The sequence below is a fragment of the Artemia sp. Qi Xiang Cuo genome, chromosome 7 (assembly GCF_049724085.1).
Source record: "Artemia sp. Qi Xiang Cuo chromosome 7, ASM4972408v1, whole genome shotgun sequence".
Taxonomy (NCBI): Eukaryota; Metazoa; Arthropoda; class Branchiopoda; order Anostraca; family Artemiidae; genus Artemia; species Artemia sp. Qi Xiang Cuo.
Genome location: NC_142800.1, coordinates 4,235,392 through 4,250,468, shown reverse-complemented (window position 1 = coordinate 4,250,468; position 15,077 = coordinate 4,235,392). Strand labels below are relative to the sequence as shown.

The following is a 15,077-nucleotide window of genomic DNA, read 5'->3' as shown; positions in this document are numbered from 1 at the left end:
TATCACAAATTAAATCAACTAGATTATAACTTTTTCCCTGAATTATAATTCGTTTCCCTGTGCTCTCGACTTGAACTTGATCACCAGTTTCCAATATGAGATAAGATAATATTCTTTTACTCTGTTCTCGATAGGTCAATGTCAATAGGTTTCCAATTTTCAATACAATTGAATTCAATTCCTTCTCCTTTGATTACACTGCAGAATCTTGAGGAGATGTTTCCTGTTTAGAAGGATCGGCGACGGCTCTCTCACGATAAGGTTTATGTTTGTCCACACGTCGCAATGCATCTTGAAGTAAAAGCAGTTTTTGTCATCGGCAATATTCTCATCGTTAATGAATTTGCTTAGATTGTCCTCAAAATGTTCGATGGGCGAGAGGACAAGTTCAAATGGTGTCAATTTATAGGGTTTTACCATTCTCACTAGAGAAAACTGTTTACAAGTCCTGCAATTATCGGTAGTAAAAGTTTGAAAAAGCTACCGCTTGCTTGAAGGAGCCGTGTTCTTTTGAATTTTTTTACCTTTTTTTTAAAAGCCAAGGCGCGTACAGTGGAAAGATGTTGCTTTGTCTGTTGTCTAAAACCTTCTGGCAGTTGAACATTGCCCTCAGTTAAATTTAAACAAAGTTCAGATATTAGATTAATGAAATCATTGTCAACCCCATGTTTTAGTATAGCCTTCCTAAGCAAGGGTTTTGAAGTGCTTAAAACGGAAAACAGATGTCGTTGTTCGTGTAGTTTCTTCAGTGTCATAATGGCGACTAATAGTCTTTTCTACTGTTCACCGGAAGATATACTGTAATTTCATTGTTGAAATTGTCGGTGACTAGACGTAGATCCTCGGGCGTGCTCTGATTAAGATCCAGCAAAATGTAACCGTAGGGTTTGCTAGTCGCGTGTGTGTCCGATTAAAACATAAATTTTGGGGCGCGTGGTTTTATCTGATTATTTTGATTTATGAGTGCGCTACAAACCCGAACGACTCGATAGATAATATAGATGGTGCAATTCAAAGCAAGGGTTCGCATACATTTGCTCTGATGAAACAGATTGTGTAGAACCAGAGTAACGGAAATGTGTTCATGATGTGAGCGAACGGTGAACAATTGTAGCATTTACTGTGAGAACTGTTCAATGGATTCAGCCAAACCATCAATAATCAACCAAAATTTCGATTCAATACTATTGAAAACATCAAGTCCCCGTATGAATTTTATTGGTGTGGTTATGGCAATAGATTTTATTTTATCATATGACTACTGAGAAATATATCATAACTATTAGATTTTTTTCAGCTTCCCGGAATTAATTTTATTACGATTTTGAGTTATTTTTGTTAATAGTATTGTTTTCCTTGACATCGAGGGACCAAACAGAAATGATCAGAAGTGCATTTTAAATTGATACATGCTATTGGGGACAACAGCCGGATAATAACTAACTGTAAATCATACGTATTCAATGAATAAGTAGTAATTTTCCCATAGATCTATCTATTCAAGAACAACAAAAAACAATATTTCATGGCAGCATTTATTTCGGCACTGCATGAAAACAAATATTTGCAGTCAACATGAACAACGATAAAAATAATAACACTTGTTCAACATGAAAAAATTTCATGGTCAACATTACAACTCTATTTGTTTAACATGAACAACGATAACACTTTATAAATAAGCACTTTTTGTCTTTAAAAACACTTTTCTGTACAACAACAACACTTTTTGTCCATCATCAACACTTTTCTGTACAACACTTTTTGTCAACTTAAACACTTTTCTATACCTGACACTTTTTGTACAACAGAAAATACACACACGGGAACTAGTAGCACAGTTGAACATTATGAATTTAAAGGTGGGTTCCCCCTCCCCCCGGGGACCGCGGGGCCGAAGGCCGGCCGCAGGCGGGACCCCCCCCCCCCCCCCCCTGGGCGGCCGCGGGAAGGGACCCCCCCCGGGAACCGCGATGGAAAAACAATAGTTGTCGTCACTGCTACAGGTTAGTGGTTGGGTTAGTGCTTGGGTTAGATGAACAGGTTGAGTTGAGGTGGTTAGATTGTCAGGTTAGTTAATTTATGTACAGGTTGGAGCATTTAATTTATGAAAGGTTGAGTGGTTAGTCAGATTAGGTTAATTTATCCAGACAAAGTTGATTGCGATAGTATACGCATTCAACTCGGTCCGAAATACGGTGGTGGCCTTGGGGTAGAACAGTAAAACCATTCTCGAGCACATAGACCTTGTCGGATATACACGACATTGCATTCTTTTCCACTCTCACAGTATAATTTCTATACTGTAGAGAGCGAATTGCAAGCACTTGTGCTCTCGGCACTAGGCTACTTTCTACACAGTCTCTGTACACACTCATGTTAAAATTGCTCTTAACAAAATGTGTAGGCAGCCCTTTAAACGCCTTCTTTTCATCCCCACTATGAGTTTCCACGCAATACACTTAGGGGCCCGGGAATACCGTCCGGGATATCAAATCATTCCCTGTCTTTGATTTTAATTTTAATAGTTGGTTGGGGGCTTTACGTTTCAACAGCTCGGGGTAGAGTAAGGGATTCCAGTTGGTGAAATCCATCCGCGAGCTGATGTACACCCCATTTCCCAAATCACCCAATAAATCTTCAGTCCCATTTACCTTTAAAAGCAGAGAATCTGTATCACCATAGTAAACTTGAACCTCCCCCTCCCGTGGCCATTGCACCTTGCACACATCGTAAAAGAACGACAACATGAGCTTTTTTGAAATTTCTAGTACTGAACTGCCGCCTGCAATATTCTTGTTCAGTACTACATTTCGCTTTCGCCTGTGTAGAAGAACCATGCCGGCCTCTATGCTCGTGAATGATGTAAAATTGGGGTCGGCAATAATTCGTGCACATTCTAGAGGGTCAGTCACGACGTCGCAGCGAGATCTATTACGAACGCTTTCACACATTTTGCCAAACGCTGAATTTAGAATGAGCTTATATATTTCCTTCTCCACCTTTGAATTTGCCCTAGAGCGTTTATCGACAAAGGTGTCGATAAACGTTTTCAAGTAGGGTTGCTGATTTAACTGCAGGACCATGTGTATTTTGGTGATCTTGAAGCCATTGCTCACCAACCAGTGCAAAAGCACATGGTGAACAACGATATTCTCTTTAGGGTCCAAATCAGCAATCAGTTTCTGTTTAGAGGAGTCCAGTGCATCCCCATATCCTCAACCAATGAACGATTGTAGGGGCTCAGAGAGTCCCTGCTCACCGGCCGATGGATACAGGGAAAGACAAAATCTTTGACGGAGTCGTGAAGCGCCAGTGGAATGTGACCATGAACTTCAAAGAACCATCCTTGTGGCCCGGTGTCCTCGACGATGTTAATGTCGGGGACCTCACAAGGATTCTCAAGCCCTTGATAGTTCCCACACGGCAAAGAGTCGTTGGATATTACCGAGGGGTACAACGAGTTCATGTCCAAGAACACTGCATTTGACTTTGCACCGGTGCTTTGTCCGCTCGGATCGGTTGATAAGACACGGTCCCCATGAAAAACATACACACCCCTCATTGAACGCTCTACAAAAATGTGTTGATCTACGTCGGTGATTAGGCCTTTTTTCTTCCCTGCTAATTTTTAAAATTAAATCCATCACTAAATGGGGTGTAGAAAAATAATAGCCTATATCTAACCCGAACTCTGAATAGATCTGGTCTGTGTTCTTACAGACTATATCCAACAGAGTTAAAACGTCACTGCCCAAGTACAGTCTACAATAATCCCACCCATTTTTACAATCCCCCTTGGACCACACCTTCTCGGCAAACTCAAACTCCTCGGCTGTGTATTCACTGTTGGTCAGTGAATTGTAAAAATCTTCAATTGTAGGTAGTTTCTCCTCGCTTAAGCGTGCGCCAGAACAGTAATAGTCGTATGCGTACATACCTTTGCAGGTTAATAAGTCATACATTTCACTGTCTGGAAAGTGCTGTTTAAGCAAGGGAAAACTATCGAAATTGTCGCTTTTTTGCACTTTAATCAATTGACTCAATGCATTGGGGGAAAAACTAAATGAATCTAAAAACCTGATTTTATTCCAGCACATACGCTCATTATCCACTACCTGCCAATTCAGTTCTAGAAGCAACAACTTCTCAGCTGATTTGGGAATTATGTTGTAGATAAATGAACTATTTATCCATGGACAATCTACTCCCCCTCCCTCCCTCTGCATACGTGCCAGTGCCGTTAAAATAAATTTTTAGTCATAATTGGAGTTGTGAATAAAACAGTTATAAAAACTGTTGTACAACATTGATAGGACATGATTGATACGCTCGTCCTCTTCCCGTACGCCCTTCCGATTCTATTTTCTCCCTCAAGTTGGCATGTTCTCTGCCTTTTCCCCTCCCCACTCTTTTCCCTTTAGTCCCCTTATCCACCGCGACAAACTCTCTCTTACAAACCCAACATATTTTTTGATTGTTAATCGCGAGACGATCCTCTGCAGACAACACCAATGGATAATAAGTATTTCTCAAACGAGAAATAGTACCATTAGCTGTGCCAATCAGTTTAGTCAGTGCATTGACCATGCACTCCACCTCATCCAATGTTTCAACTATTTCTAACAATTGCATGGTGTTAGAACTATCTCTTTGCGCGTGGGCGTAGGACACCGCAATAGCCTGATGTTCTTTGACACGGTTTGGAAATTGGGGGTCATTCACCTCCACCAGCTTAGCTTCACAATCCAAAGATATTTGGTTGCACTGGAGAAGGGTATTCTGGAAATTTTTGAAACGTAGAATGGCCCTATCCCCTGAAACCGTTTCCACTGTCTGATATCCATGCCGTCTACAATACTTCATATGATACCATAGTTTTATATCACTACTGACTTGTGACAAGCATGTTGGACAGTAGAAACGAGTTCCCCTTTTCATACCCTCCCCCCGAACTACTATTGTCAGTGATAGGATTAAAATGACCGATTGTGTTCGGTTGACTAGGTGGTGTGTAAAGCAACCAAACCCAGTGTTTAACCAAATCAACTGAGGGACCCCTTACAAGGTATACCACCCCCTTCTTTTTAAAGCGAGTCCCATCTTTAAATTCTGTTTCATATTGTACCACAGTAACGCCAATATTTAAATGAGCATTAGCCCTTTCAAACATGTCAATAGATCGTAGCGTTACTGGGTATTTTCCTTCTAGGCAAGAAAAATCTACAACTGGAAAACTGGACCCTTCCTTCCCATGTAGAGCCCAGTGGTCTAAATTCTTCTTGGTAGCGTCCCGAGCTAGAGGCTCGAATGCTGAGATGATGAAAGCATACCTGAAACACTTTTGATCTGTTTCAAAACAGATCTTCTGGACACCACGACAACCTACTAGATCTGGATTATATTTTCAAACTGTATCCCTTTCATACCCCCCACCTGCCCCCCCCTCTTAAAATAAAATCTTTCTTAAATTTATATATATTTACGCTTAAATTTTCAAAAAAAATAACTAGAGAGCCACTACCGTTTTCATTAAAGTTCTCGAGATGCGTTATAATTTGATCGACCCAATCTAAGAAAGCACCCTCAAAATTTTCTAAATTCGAATAAACCAAACGCATCTCGGAATGTACAAAATGATAGTAAACTTCACTTTTCCCCTCATTCAAATAAAAAGCCTTTAAAACAATAGAAACCTTAATTGACTCCCTCCCCCACAATTGAATTTGATTCTCCAGTAGTGCACGAATTTTTCTACATATGCATGCACAATTTCTACAGGGTCAAAAAAAAATTTTCCCAACATTAGCGTATTTAAATGGTCACCAACAAGCACAGTGAAAACAGCAATATGATTTAAAAGTCTGTTGGTTAGCTGAACGTCTGGGGGAGTTGGATATTCCTCCACCGCTGCGCGATGACCCCCTCCCCCCAGCTGGGCAATAAAATCTGGCGTCTGCTCCCCTTCAGTTGTTTGAAGTGGAGTCGTTTGGCGCTAGGGGGTTTGAGGGTTCCCTGTTAATTACCGGGGAAAATAGTCAAAAATTTTCAAAGTGTTTGGACTTAGCAAAGGTAAGTCCACCTGTTCAACTGTGCTACTATCTAAATTAGTTAAAAAATCATCTAAAAACTCGTCAATATTAAAAGGTACTTCAATGCTATCGTCCCATGTTAAATTGTCCTGAATCTCCACTGGCGGTGTTATAATCGGTTCGTCCTCTTCTTCACTAGATGGAGAGTAGGGGACCGATGCTCGTCCGATCTATAAATGAAAAAATAACTTATTTTCAATGTGTTCAAATCATCCCTACTGCTTTTAAAATTTTAATTATTATTGCTTAATAACATTTGGTTAATTCAACTGAAGATAATCTAAGATATGACATAGAAGGCGACAATTTGTTCGTTTATTTTCAAATTGTTAAAAAAAATTTGTGAAAAAAAGTGAAAAAGTGAAAAAGTGAAAAAGTGAAAAAAAAGTGAAAAAGTGAAAAAAAGCGAAAAGATGGAGGAAATGGATAGAAACTAATCAGCTTTTGAAAAAACCGTGGTAATTACTTGATAACCCCCTCATAGAAAATTATGTTTAAATAATACGGCATTTTATAACGCAAAGGCAGTTTTCGCTGAGGACATTAGGTCCGAGATATAGTATCCCGTTTCGGCTTCACTACGAGCCGATTCAGCAGACTGCTGAATGTATGCGATAACAGTGACCTGATTTAAAAGGGGGGGGCAATGTCCTTTAATATCTCTGACATAATTTTACTGTGATGAAATAAAAGGTTTACTTCTAGGCCACTTAAAACTATAATATTCTAGCAAAAATGGCATTTTGTGATAAAAAGGTTCTCAAACAGTAAACTAGAAAATTAGCTAAAAATATTATTATGAGATAGCGGCGAAGAGATAGCAAATATTAGAAAAGAGTGGTTTCTATGCAAAAAATTATATTTAGATATGTAATATGGGGTTAATATCTCACAGAGATAAGTTTATATTGGGATTGAAAAGGACTAAAAATTGGAAGAAATAGAAAGGTAGGAAAAAATGCATACATTTTTATATCCCGGCTGCACTTGGGTGCCAGATGGCCCGGGTAGTGCGTGTTGGAGGGTGGACGGGGCGGCGTCGCTATGTTCTTGCGCAACTTGGCCGGCTATTTCACGATCTTGCATAGCTTCGGCAGGGTTCACCATATTATAAGAAGCCACCCACTCTCTCTTTAACTTTCTGCCAGGCTGCATTGGGGTTGGCAGTGATGGTGCTGCCTCACCCTCTCTGGCTTTCTTGGAAGGAGGGGGCACGCATTCTTCATAATTAACCTTAAAAAGAAGAGAAAAAATTAGTATCTAAATAATTTGCCCCTTTTTTACAGAAAGAAAGTTATTAACTACAATTTTGTTTAGAAAAGTATCGCATTTAGTAAAGCAAAAAACCCATATTCTCTCCCCCTAAATTTAGGAAAATTAACCCACCCTAAGTCTACCATCTCATTGAGTTAATCATGTGTTTTATTCAAGCGAAAGCCATATCTTACTACCTTTTATTCAAATGTTATAGCTAAAATCACTAAATGACGAAGAAGCAATTAAGGTAAGAAACAATTATCTTTTCTATTTTGTCACTATTAAAAGTGCTAACCCCCTCCCCAGCAAAAAATCCTGGATTCACGCTCCCCTCCCGGGAATATAAAAGAAACTTTAAACGAAAGAAAGCCTGAAAAAAATTAAAAACATGCCTATAGACGCAACGCATATATTTACACATTAGTTTTCTTGTCAAAGGGTATACATATCTACACAACGAATCACCCCTCTTACTTCTCATGCAAAGAAACAGTTTGTTTTCATTTTAAAATGATAGCGATAGAATTGAGACATGGCCCCCTCCCCCTTTCTCCAATGTCCTAAATACATTGTTAGATCTTAATTTGAAAATAACGAGATTTCACCGGCTCTCTGACAACTACAAACTTAATATACTGCAATCTCTTTTTGCTTAAAACTGTTTAATTTGACAGAAGAATAGTTCCATTGACTTGACTGCGTTTGTAAACAAAACCGGCAAAAGGGTGAAAAAGTAATTATATGCTTGCGGAAATGTATTGTCAAGTTAGCGTCTTAATAGCGACGGGTGACACAGAGAAAGAATAAATTTGAGAAAATGTATTTCTTTTTGCGGTGGTTAGCTTTCGATGTTAAAATAATATATTTTCTTTTTCATTGCAAAGTGATTTTTGTATTAGTGTGGTGGGGGGGGGAGTTAGCGGGAAAGAGAGAGGGAAGCAATCGAACAACTTGGTATTTCTTTTTGCGAGAATTTGGGGTTGTAAGACAATGGGGGAGGGAGGGGGATATTGTTAGACCCTAATTCGAAAATAACTTGTTTCTCTACTTCTATACAGGTTGCATAGGCTTAGCTTAATTGTCTGCATGAAACCGTTTTAATTTGATAGGAGAAAAACACCCCATTTTGATCTGAGAAACCTTTTACAGGAAGTGCTTTAAAAATGGTGACAGCTAATTTTAGGCCTCGCGCTGGAGCATTATGTCAAAACCAGAGCGATATTTTCATTAAAAATTGACAGAAATCAGTGATCGCTTTAGCTGGAAATATAGAAGGAAGGAATTTAACGAAATGGTATTTCTTTTTGCGAGAATTTGATTGTAAAACAATGGTGAGGGGGGGGGGGTTAGGTTTTGAGGGTAAAAGAATATATTTTATTTTTCCTAGTGAGTATAAAGATTGTAAAGTGATGTTTGTATTGTATGTGGGGGGGGGGGGTTTACTCGAATATAGTAGAGGGTGACCATGGAAAACAATTTTATTTTGAAAATAAAAATAATGAAAACAGAACTTACATGGTAAATTGAAGTTGCCAAGGCTTCAAGTTCATCAATAAATTCATGTGTTCTATCCATTGTGTCACAATACTTTCTGATAATTTAATCACATTGCATGTCCGTTATATACAAAATCTCAAGGGTGAATTGTTATGTAATGGGGAAAATCATATGTAAGCAGGCCTCTGATTGGCTGGGACGGGGGATGTAACCGAGTCTCTGATTGGCTGAGAAGGAAAACACGTGATCTAACTGTTTCTGGGAAAGTCATAACATTTGGGGCGAGAGCAACAACAACAAATACTATTTCTGGACACCATGACATTCACGATCGATTATGCAATCAAGTTCTCGGAAATTCACTTCCCCCTCGAGTCCTAGATCAATAACATTGTTCCCGTTAGAATTCAATGCGCATGTGCAATCTTCGTCCCGGAGTTATTACACATAGAAACATCAAATAAATCGACCTTGGAAAAAGAGGTCATTGACCGATTACGCAATCTTTCTCCCTAGGGAGGCTATGCCCTTATTTGGGGTGCAAAAAATTTGTAGGTGGCAGCAGGGGTGAGGGATGGGAGTCGGACCCCCATCTCTACTGGTATTGACTAAGGGGAGAAGCCCTCATATACGTAATAACATATACGTAATAAAAAAAACAATAAAAAAAAACAAGCGATACGGCTCAATAGTAATCGAGACTTTTAAAAACGGAATTTTGATGTCAATAAATGTATCAAAAGAATGGTCTTATAATACGGATTCTAAATATATAAATTTTATTACGTTTAGTATTACTCGTCAAAGGTTACGAACCTGAGAAAATTTACCTAATTTCTTAAAGAGGGGAGAAACATCCCCTACAAGTGAAAGAATTTTAATGAAAATCACACCGTCAGATTCAGCGTATCAGAAAACCATATTACATAGGTTTCAAGCTCATATCTGCAAAAATCTGCAACTTTGTATTTTTTGCCAGAAGAAAAATATACGAATATGGAAGTTCGTTACGTAAATTAATTTGTAAATTACGTCAGAACCAAATTTAGAGACAGCCATTTAGCAAAAGAAAAGTAAAATTTTTATGCAAATTTTGTTTTCTTATTCAATGACAGTGAGCCAAAATAAAAGCTGCATTAACTAAAAAACGATCAGAAATTAAATAAAAAAAAAGTTTTTTAAACTGAAAGTAAGGAGCGACATTAAAACTTAAAACAAACAGAAATTATTCCGTATATGGAAGGGGCTTTCCCCTCCTCAACGCCTCGCTCTTTACGCTAAAGTTTTTTATTGTTTAAAAAAATAAAGCTGTGAGACAGAGTCATACTTTAGCGTAAAGAGCGAGGCGTTGAGGAGGGGAAAGCCCCTTCCATATACGGAATAATTTCTGTTCGTTTTAAGTTTTAATGTCGCTCCTTACTTTCAGTTTAAAAAACTTGTTTTTTTTATTTAATCTTCTCAAGGGCTAGGCACACATAGCTGATTTCGGGAACCGATTTTAGTATCAGTGGACAAACAATAGTAGTAAGAAAAATTTTTTGAAATATAAGTTTATTGCGCAAAATTTTCAAAACAAAAAATCACGGACACAAACAGTCAACTAAAGTCTATTAATGATTGCTTGATTGATCTCAGCTTTGTTCTCAGTTTAGTTCTCAGCTCAGTAGTGGGGTCTTTCACCACAGATACCTCTGGCTGACTATTTATTTGTATCCCTATTTTTTTGTGATGATCATGATGAAAATCAGCGCTGATTTGTAAATCGACGCCGAGAACTAGAAAATTTTTCAAGCTCAAATCGACGCCGATATCTTTTAAAATTGGCGCTGACTTGGAAATCAGTTCCCGAAATCAGCTACGTGTGCCCAGCCCTTCAGAGCCTATGTCAGGTACAAATACAAAGGATGGCTGGTAGTGATTGTGCATGCAGTGTTTTGTAAAGTATGTTGTCTACCCATAGTACAAGTTCAGAGCCTTTGTCAGGTAAAAATACAAGGGATGGCTGGTAGTGATTGTGCATGCAGTGTTTTGTAAAGTATGTTGTCTACCCATAGTACAAGTTGACAAACTGCGAGTTTGTTGTTATTGTCTTTATTTCTTTTACTAAGTCTTTTTTTAGTAGTGGCTTCTTTGCAGAATTGGAATTTGAGAAAATTTTGTCTGTTGTTGTAAATGGCCACCGAAAGCGGGAACTTCCTGTGGAGGGGGGACGTCCTCTCGGTGGGAGAGCATTTTATTTTTTTATTAATGAATATAAAAAATTATTTTAGTAGAAGTAAAATAAAGCGAAGACCACTCTTTGGCTGCTAACTAATTTTAGTTAAATGTAAAGTGTAGGTGGCATTTAGATTTTTGTAATATTTAAAAGTAGTTTTTTTTAATTTTAGTGCCACTGAGAGGAGAGGAGGTGGGATTTAATTAAAAAAACTAAAAAAAAAATAAAAAAAAAATGTTTACAAAGTCTTTGGATTCGTGTACAAAAATGACTATTTACAAAACAAGAAATTTGCTAAGCACAACCTGTACCTAACTAATTGAAGGGAAAGAGAAATTCGGATTGCCAAATCAGTAGAAAAATGCGAATTATGCAAAAATAAAAGTAGCATGGAAACAAATCATAAAGATTATTGAGATTAAAGGGGAATCCCATAAATCTCAGATTTTGGGGGAGGTCCGGTGGTTCTCCTGAATACATTCCTTGACACACCACACCTACTACAATATTGTCCATTACTATATCCTATCTTTAGTCCAATGATTTATCTCTGGAACAGCGTGCATTATCGCGTACCAAAAGGAACGATTAGGAATAATAAACAAATTAGAGATATTAGGGAATTTAAAACAATCAGGGATAACAAAGAGATAAATAATGAATACTTTGTTTGAAATAATTATAGATAGATGGATAGAAAGATTTATACAACAATAGATTTAAAGAATAAAAGCAAATACATCATCATACACCCCCTCGAGACTTTTATGGAAGAAAAAAACAGAGAGAAAGGAAAGAAGAAAAGGTAAAGAAAATAACAGACAGTAGCCGATCTCTGATTACCCGAAAAACCAATCCAGAGCATAGTGCCATGTGCAATAAGTATACAAACATACATATCCAACTTCACCCACAGACATCCACCGCAAGGGGGTATAAAAAAAAGAAAAGGCAGAAAACTTTTTTTTTTTTTAAGCACCGAAAGATTAATGCCCGTACCACATCATATGCACATCTACCGTTAAAGAAAGCCAAATATCATGAATGGTATGGCAATTTTCTTGATTTTAGTGTCACACTTGTAATTAAAAAGCAAAAAATTAAAATTGCAAGAAATTAGTTTAAAGAGTTTGCTCCAACAGTGATTTGTGTCCAACTGTTCTCTACTAATGCTAAGTTTTCTTAACTCATGTCAATTTCCTCTCCCAGATAGAAAAACCGCTGTCCTAAGTTTCCATTTTTTTCTAGTTTTAAAAAGTATGCCTTAAACGTTGACTCTGATTGGTCAGTCAAGACATTTATGTTTGAAAGTTGAACAATGTTCAACTCGAGAAATTAGGAACGGCGAACTTAATTGGCGCTGTAGTCGTGCGTAATTTTGATTTTGTCGACAAGTGTGACTATAATGTGGCACGGGCATAACACTTTTAAGCTGACTCAGGGTGATTATTCCGATCAGCATGAAAGACAGTCAAGGAATTTCAGTTCAATGCAACATTTGTTAGACTACAGATTCTGAAATCCAATTTTGATTTTTTCTCCATTTTTAGCAACTATATTATTTGGAAACACCGCCTTTTTCTGCCTGACAAAAACAGTAATTTATATTTTATTTGTAAACTTATTAAATCAGTTTAGTCAAACTGTAATGATTTAATTAATGTCGAAACTCTGGCAACAATATACCAGCCCTTAGCTACCAAAAAATGTCCCTAGAAAAGATAAAATCATTTTATATTTTTTGCAAATTCTTTATTTTACGGGCAAAGGTACAAACTCATGAAACTCATTTTCATTTCTTGAACTCGCTTCCATTAACCTTAGGTTGATAGAATGTAGGTTGATATGTAGAATATTATGTTTATTGGTGGTTTTACGACACTAAGAAAATAAGCGGCAAAAATTTATATATTTTATATGACGATAATTTTTTTCTACAATTTCTATAATTTCTTAATTTCTATATTCTATAATTCTTTTATAATTTCTATAACGATATTTTTCTATAATTTCTTTAACAAAAGTTTTATAACTCTATAATAGAAAAAAAAAACTCTATAACGTATGAGTAAAACCTTTATGTCGCCCTAAACTTCCATAATTTCGGAAATGTCAAGAATAGGACGTAACTAAGAAACTAAAAGTACAAATTGAGGGAGCAATTTAGGACTCCATACGACAGTAATGGGACTTGAAGCAAGACATTATTTGGGGAAAATGCAAGGAAAAGAACAAAAGCAAAAATTTCCTAAAAAGTAGGAAACATGCAAATTAGGCAAAAACTACACGAAAATGAGGAAAATAACAGATATACAACCTTTAAATTTTATTGTCAGCACTTTAATACACTCATCTGCACTTTTTAGTCCATCTACGTAAAGAATGAATGAAAACGTTGGTTTTATAACTGTTGACCAAAAAAAGATGATAAATATGGTCTCTTATTAGGACATATTTCCAATGGTGGCTTTCGAAATCAAAATGAAAAATCGATTAATTTTCGGATTAAAACGGATTATTGTATTTTTTAAATTGTATGGACTATGGGGGTTTTCCAGACGAATCTTAGGTGGGAAGTTTTGACTGATTTTGGTAATTAACGCAATAATGGGTAGATCGAGAAAAAGGTTTCAATTAGTGACATCAATTCACGGAACTGTAGAGGACGGGTGTCGGGTGGGAGGGGGATTTATTTTTCCAAATTTGGGGAGGGGGGCATTTTTGTTGTTTTTTTTCTATGAAAATACCAGAAAAGGACATTTTTAGATGAAAATACAAAAAGAAGTATTCAAAATTAAAACTTTTATAGGGTGGGGCAAGAAAAATCTAGGGGTACATGTCTTCCTCCCACCTGATGCCCCAGGGGCCAATTGCGTTTAAGGATATATATATATATATATATATATATATATATATATATATATATATATATATATATATATATATATATATATATATATATATATATATATATATATATGTATATATATATATTATATATATATATATATATATATATATATATATATATATATATATATATATATATATATATATATATATATATATATATATATATATATATATATATATATGTACATACATTATATTTCTCATTCTGTTTGTTACCCATCAAAAGATTGCATTGGCTTTACAAAATGTTGGTTTAAAAGAAGGAAAAAATACTTTTGTCTACCACTTACCTGGTCCGAAAAGATCCATGTTCCCTGAAAAGTTCAAGCTTGGCTTCAGGATAAACACCTTCGACGCGACAGGTCACGTTTACGCTTTCAGGATTTGGTTTCACAGTCCATAGTTCAACCGATTTTGGAACAACTAGGGAGAGAAAAAAAAATAAGGAAGCGAAAATGTTATTCAGTCATGGTAGGATAAAAAATAAGTTTTATGGCGTTTGAGCTGTCCAAATAACTATACAGCTGAAATTTGAATTTTGTTGAGGGGTTGATCAGTTTAAAACGTAGTTTAGACCAGGTGTAAGCGCAACACGTTCTAGAAATGACAAAGTATGTTTTGCGTGACCTGAGTATGCCACGCGGGGTGGAGCAAGTGGCACTTTGAGATGTACACAAGAAGACGAAAAAGGGCAACCCTACACACAAGCTATGTAACTCAACTGTATAAGAACATGTTACGCTATAGCGTAACATGTGCAAATTACGGAAAATTCGTGAGGTATTAGTTCCTATAGGAACTAATACTTCCGAATTTTGCACTTACTTGCCTTACTTGTCTTAATTACTTAACTAATTATATTTGGGCAACTTTTCACTGAAACCTGGGAGCAAAAGAAAAAAGGAAAATATTTAGTCCTAATTGCTAATTGCTAATTCACTTTTCCCAATTGCTATGATATAAAATTAATTGTTTTTACAGCTCTTCGATAACTTCGGAAATATCCGCACAAATTAAAACTCTGTTCATAATGCAAAGAAAAATTCAAAGCTACAATTATGTAAGGGCATCTGTTTTCTGAAAATGTCAGCAATGGACTTGAC

At 36.6% G+C, this 15,077-nt stretch overlaps 1 protein-coding gene across 1 annotated transcript in view; it reads right to left on the bottom strand.

Annotated features, from left to right (window-relative positions):
• The window catches only part of LOC148949881 (uncharacterized), a 166,617-nt gene that overhangs the window by 70,893 nt on the left and 80,647 nt on the right, over nucleotides 1-15,077 (bottom strand). The window contains exon 4 of the mRNA XM_089091353.1: nucleotides 14,265-14,397. Within this exon, the coding sequence (XP_088947479.1) occupies nucleotides 14,265-14,397 (133 nt within the window). The remainder of the gene's footprint in view (nucleotides 1-14,264; nucleotides 14,398-15,077) is intronic.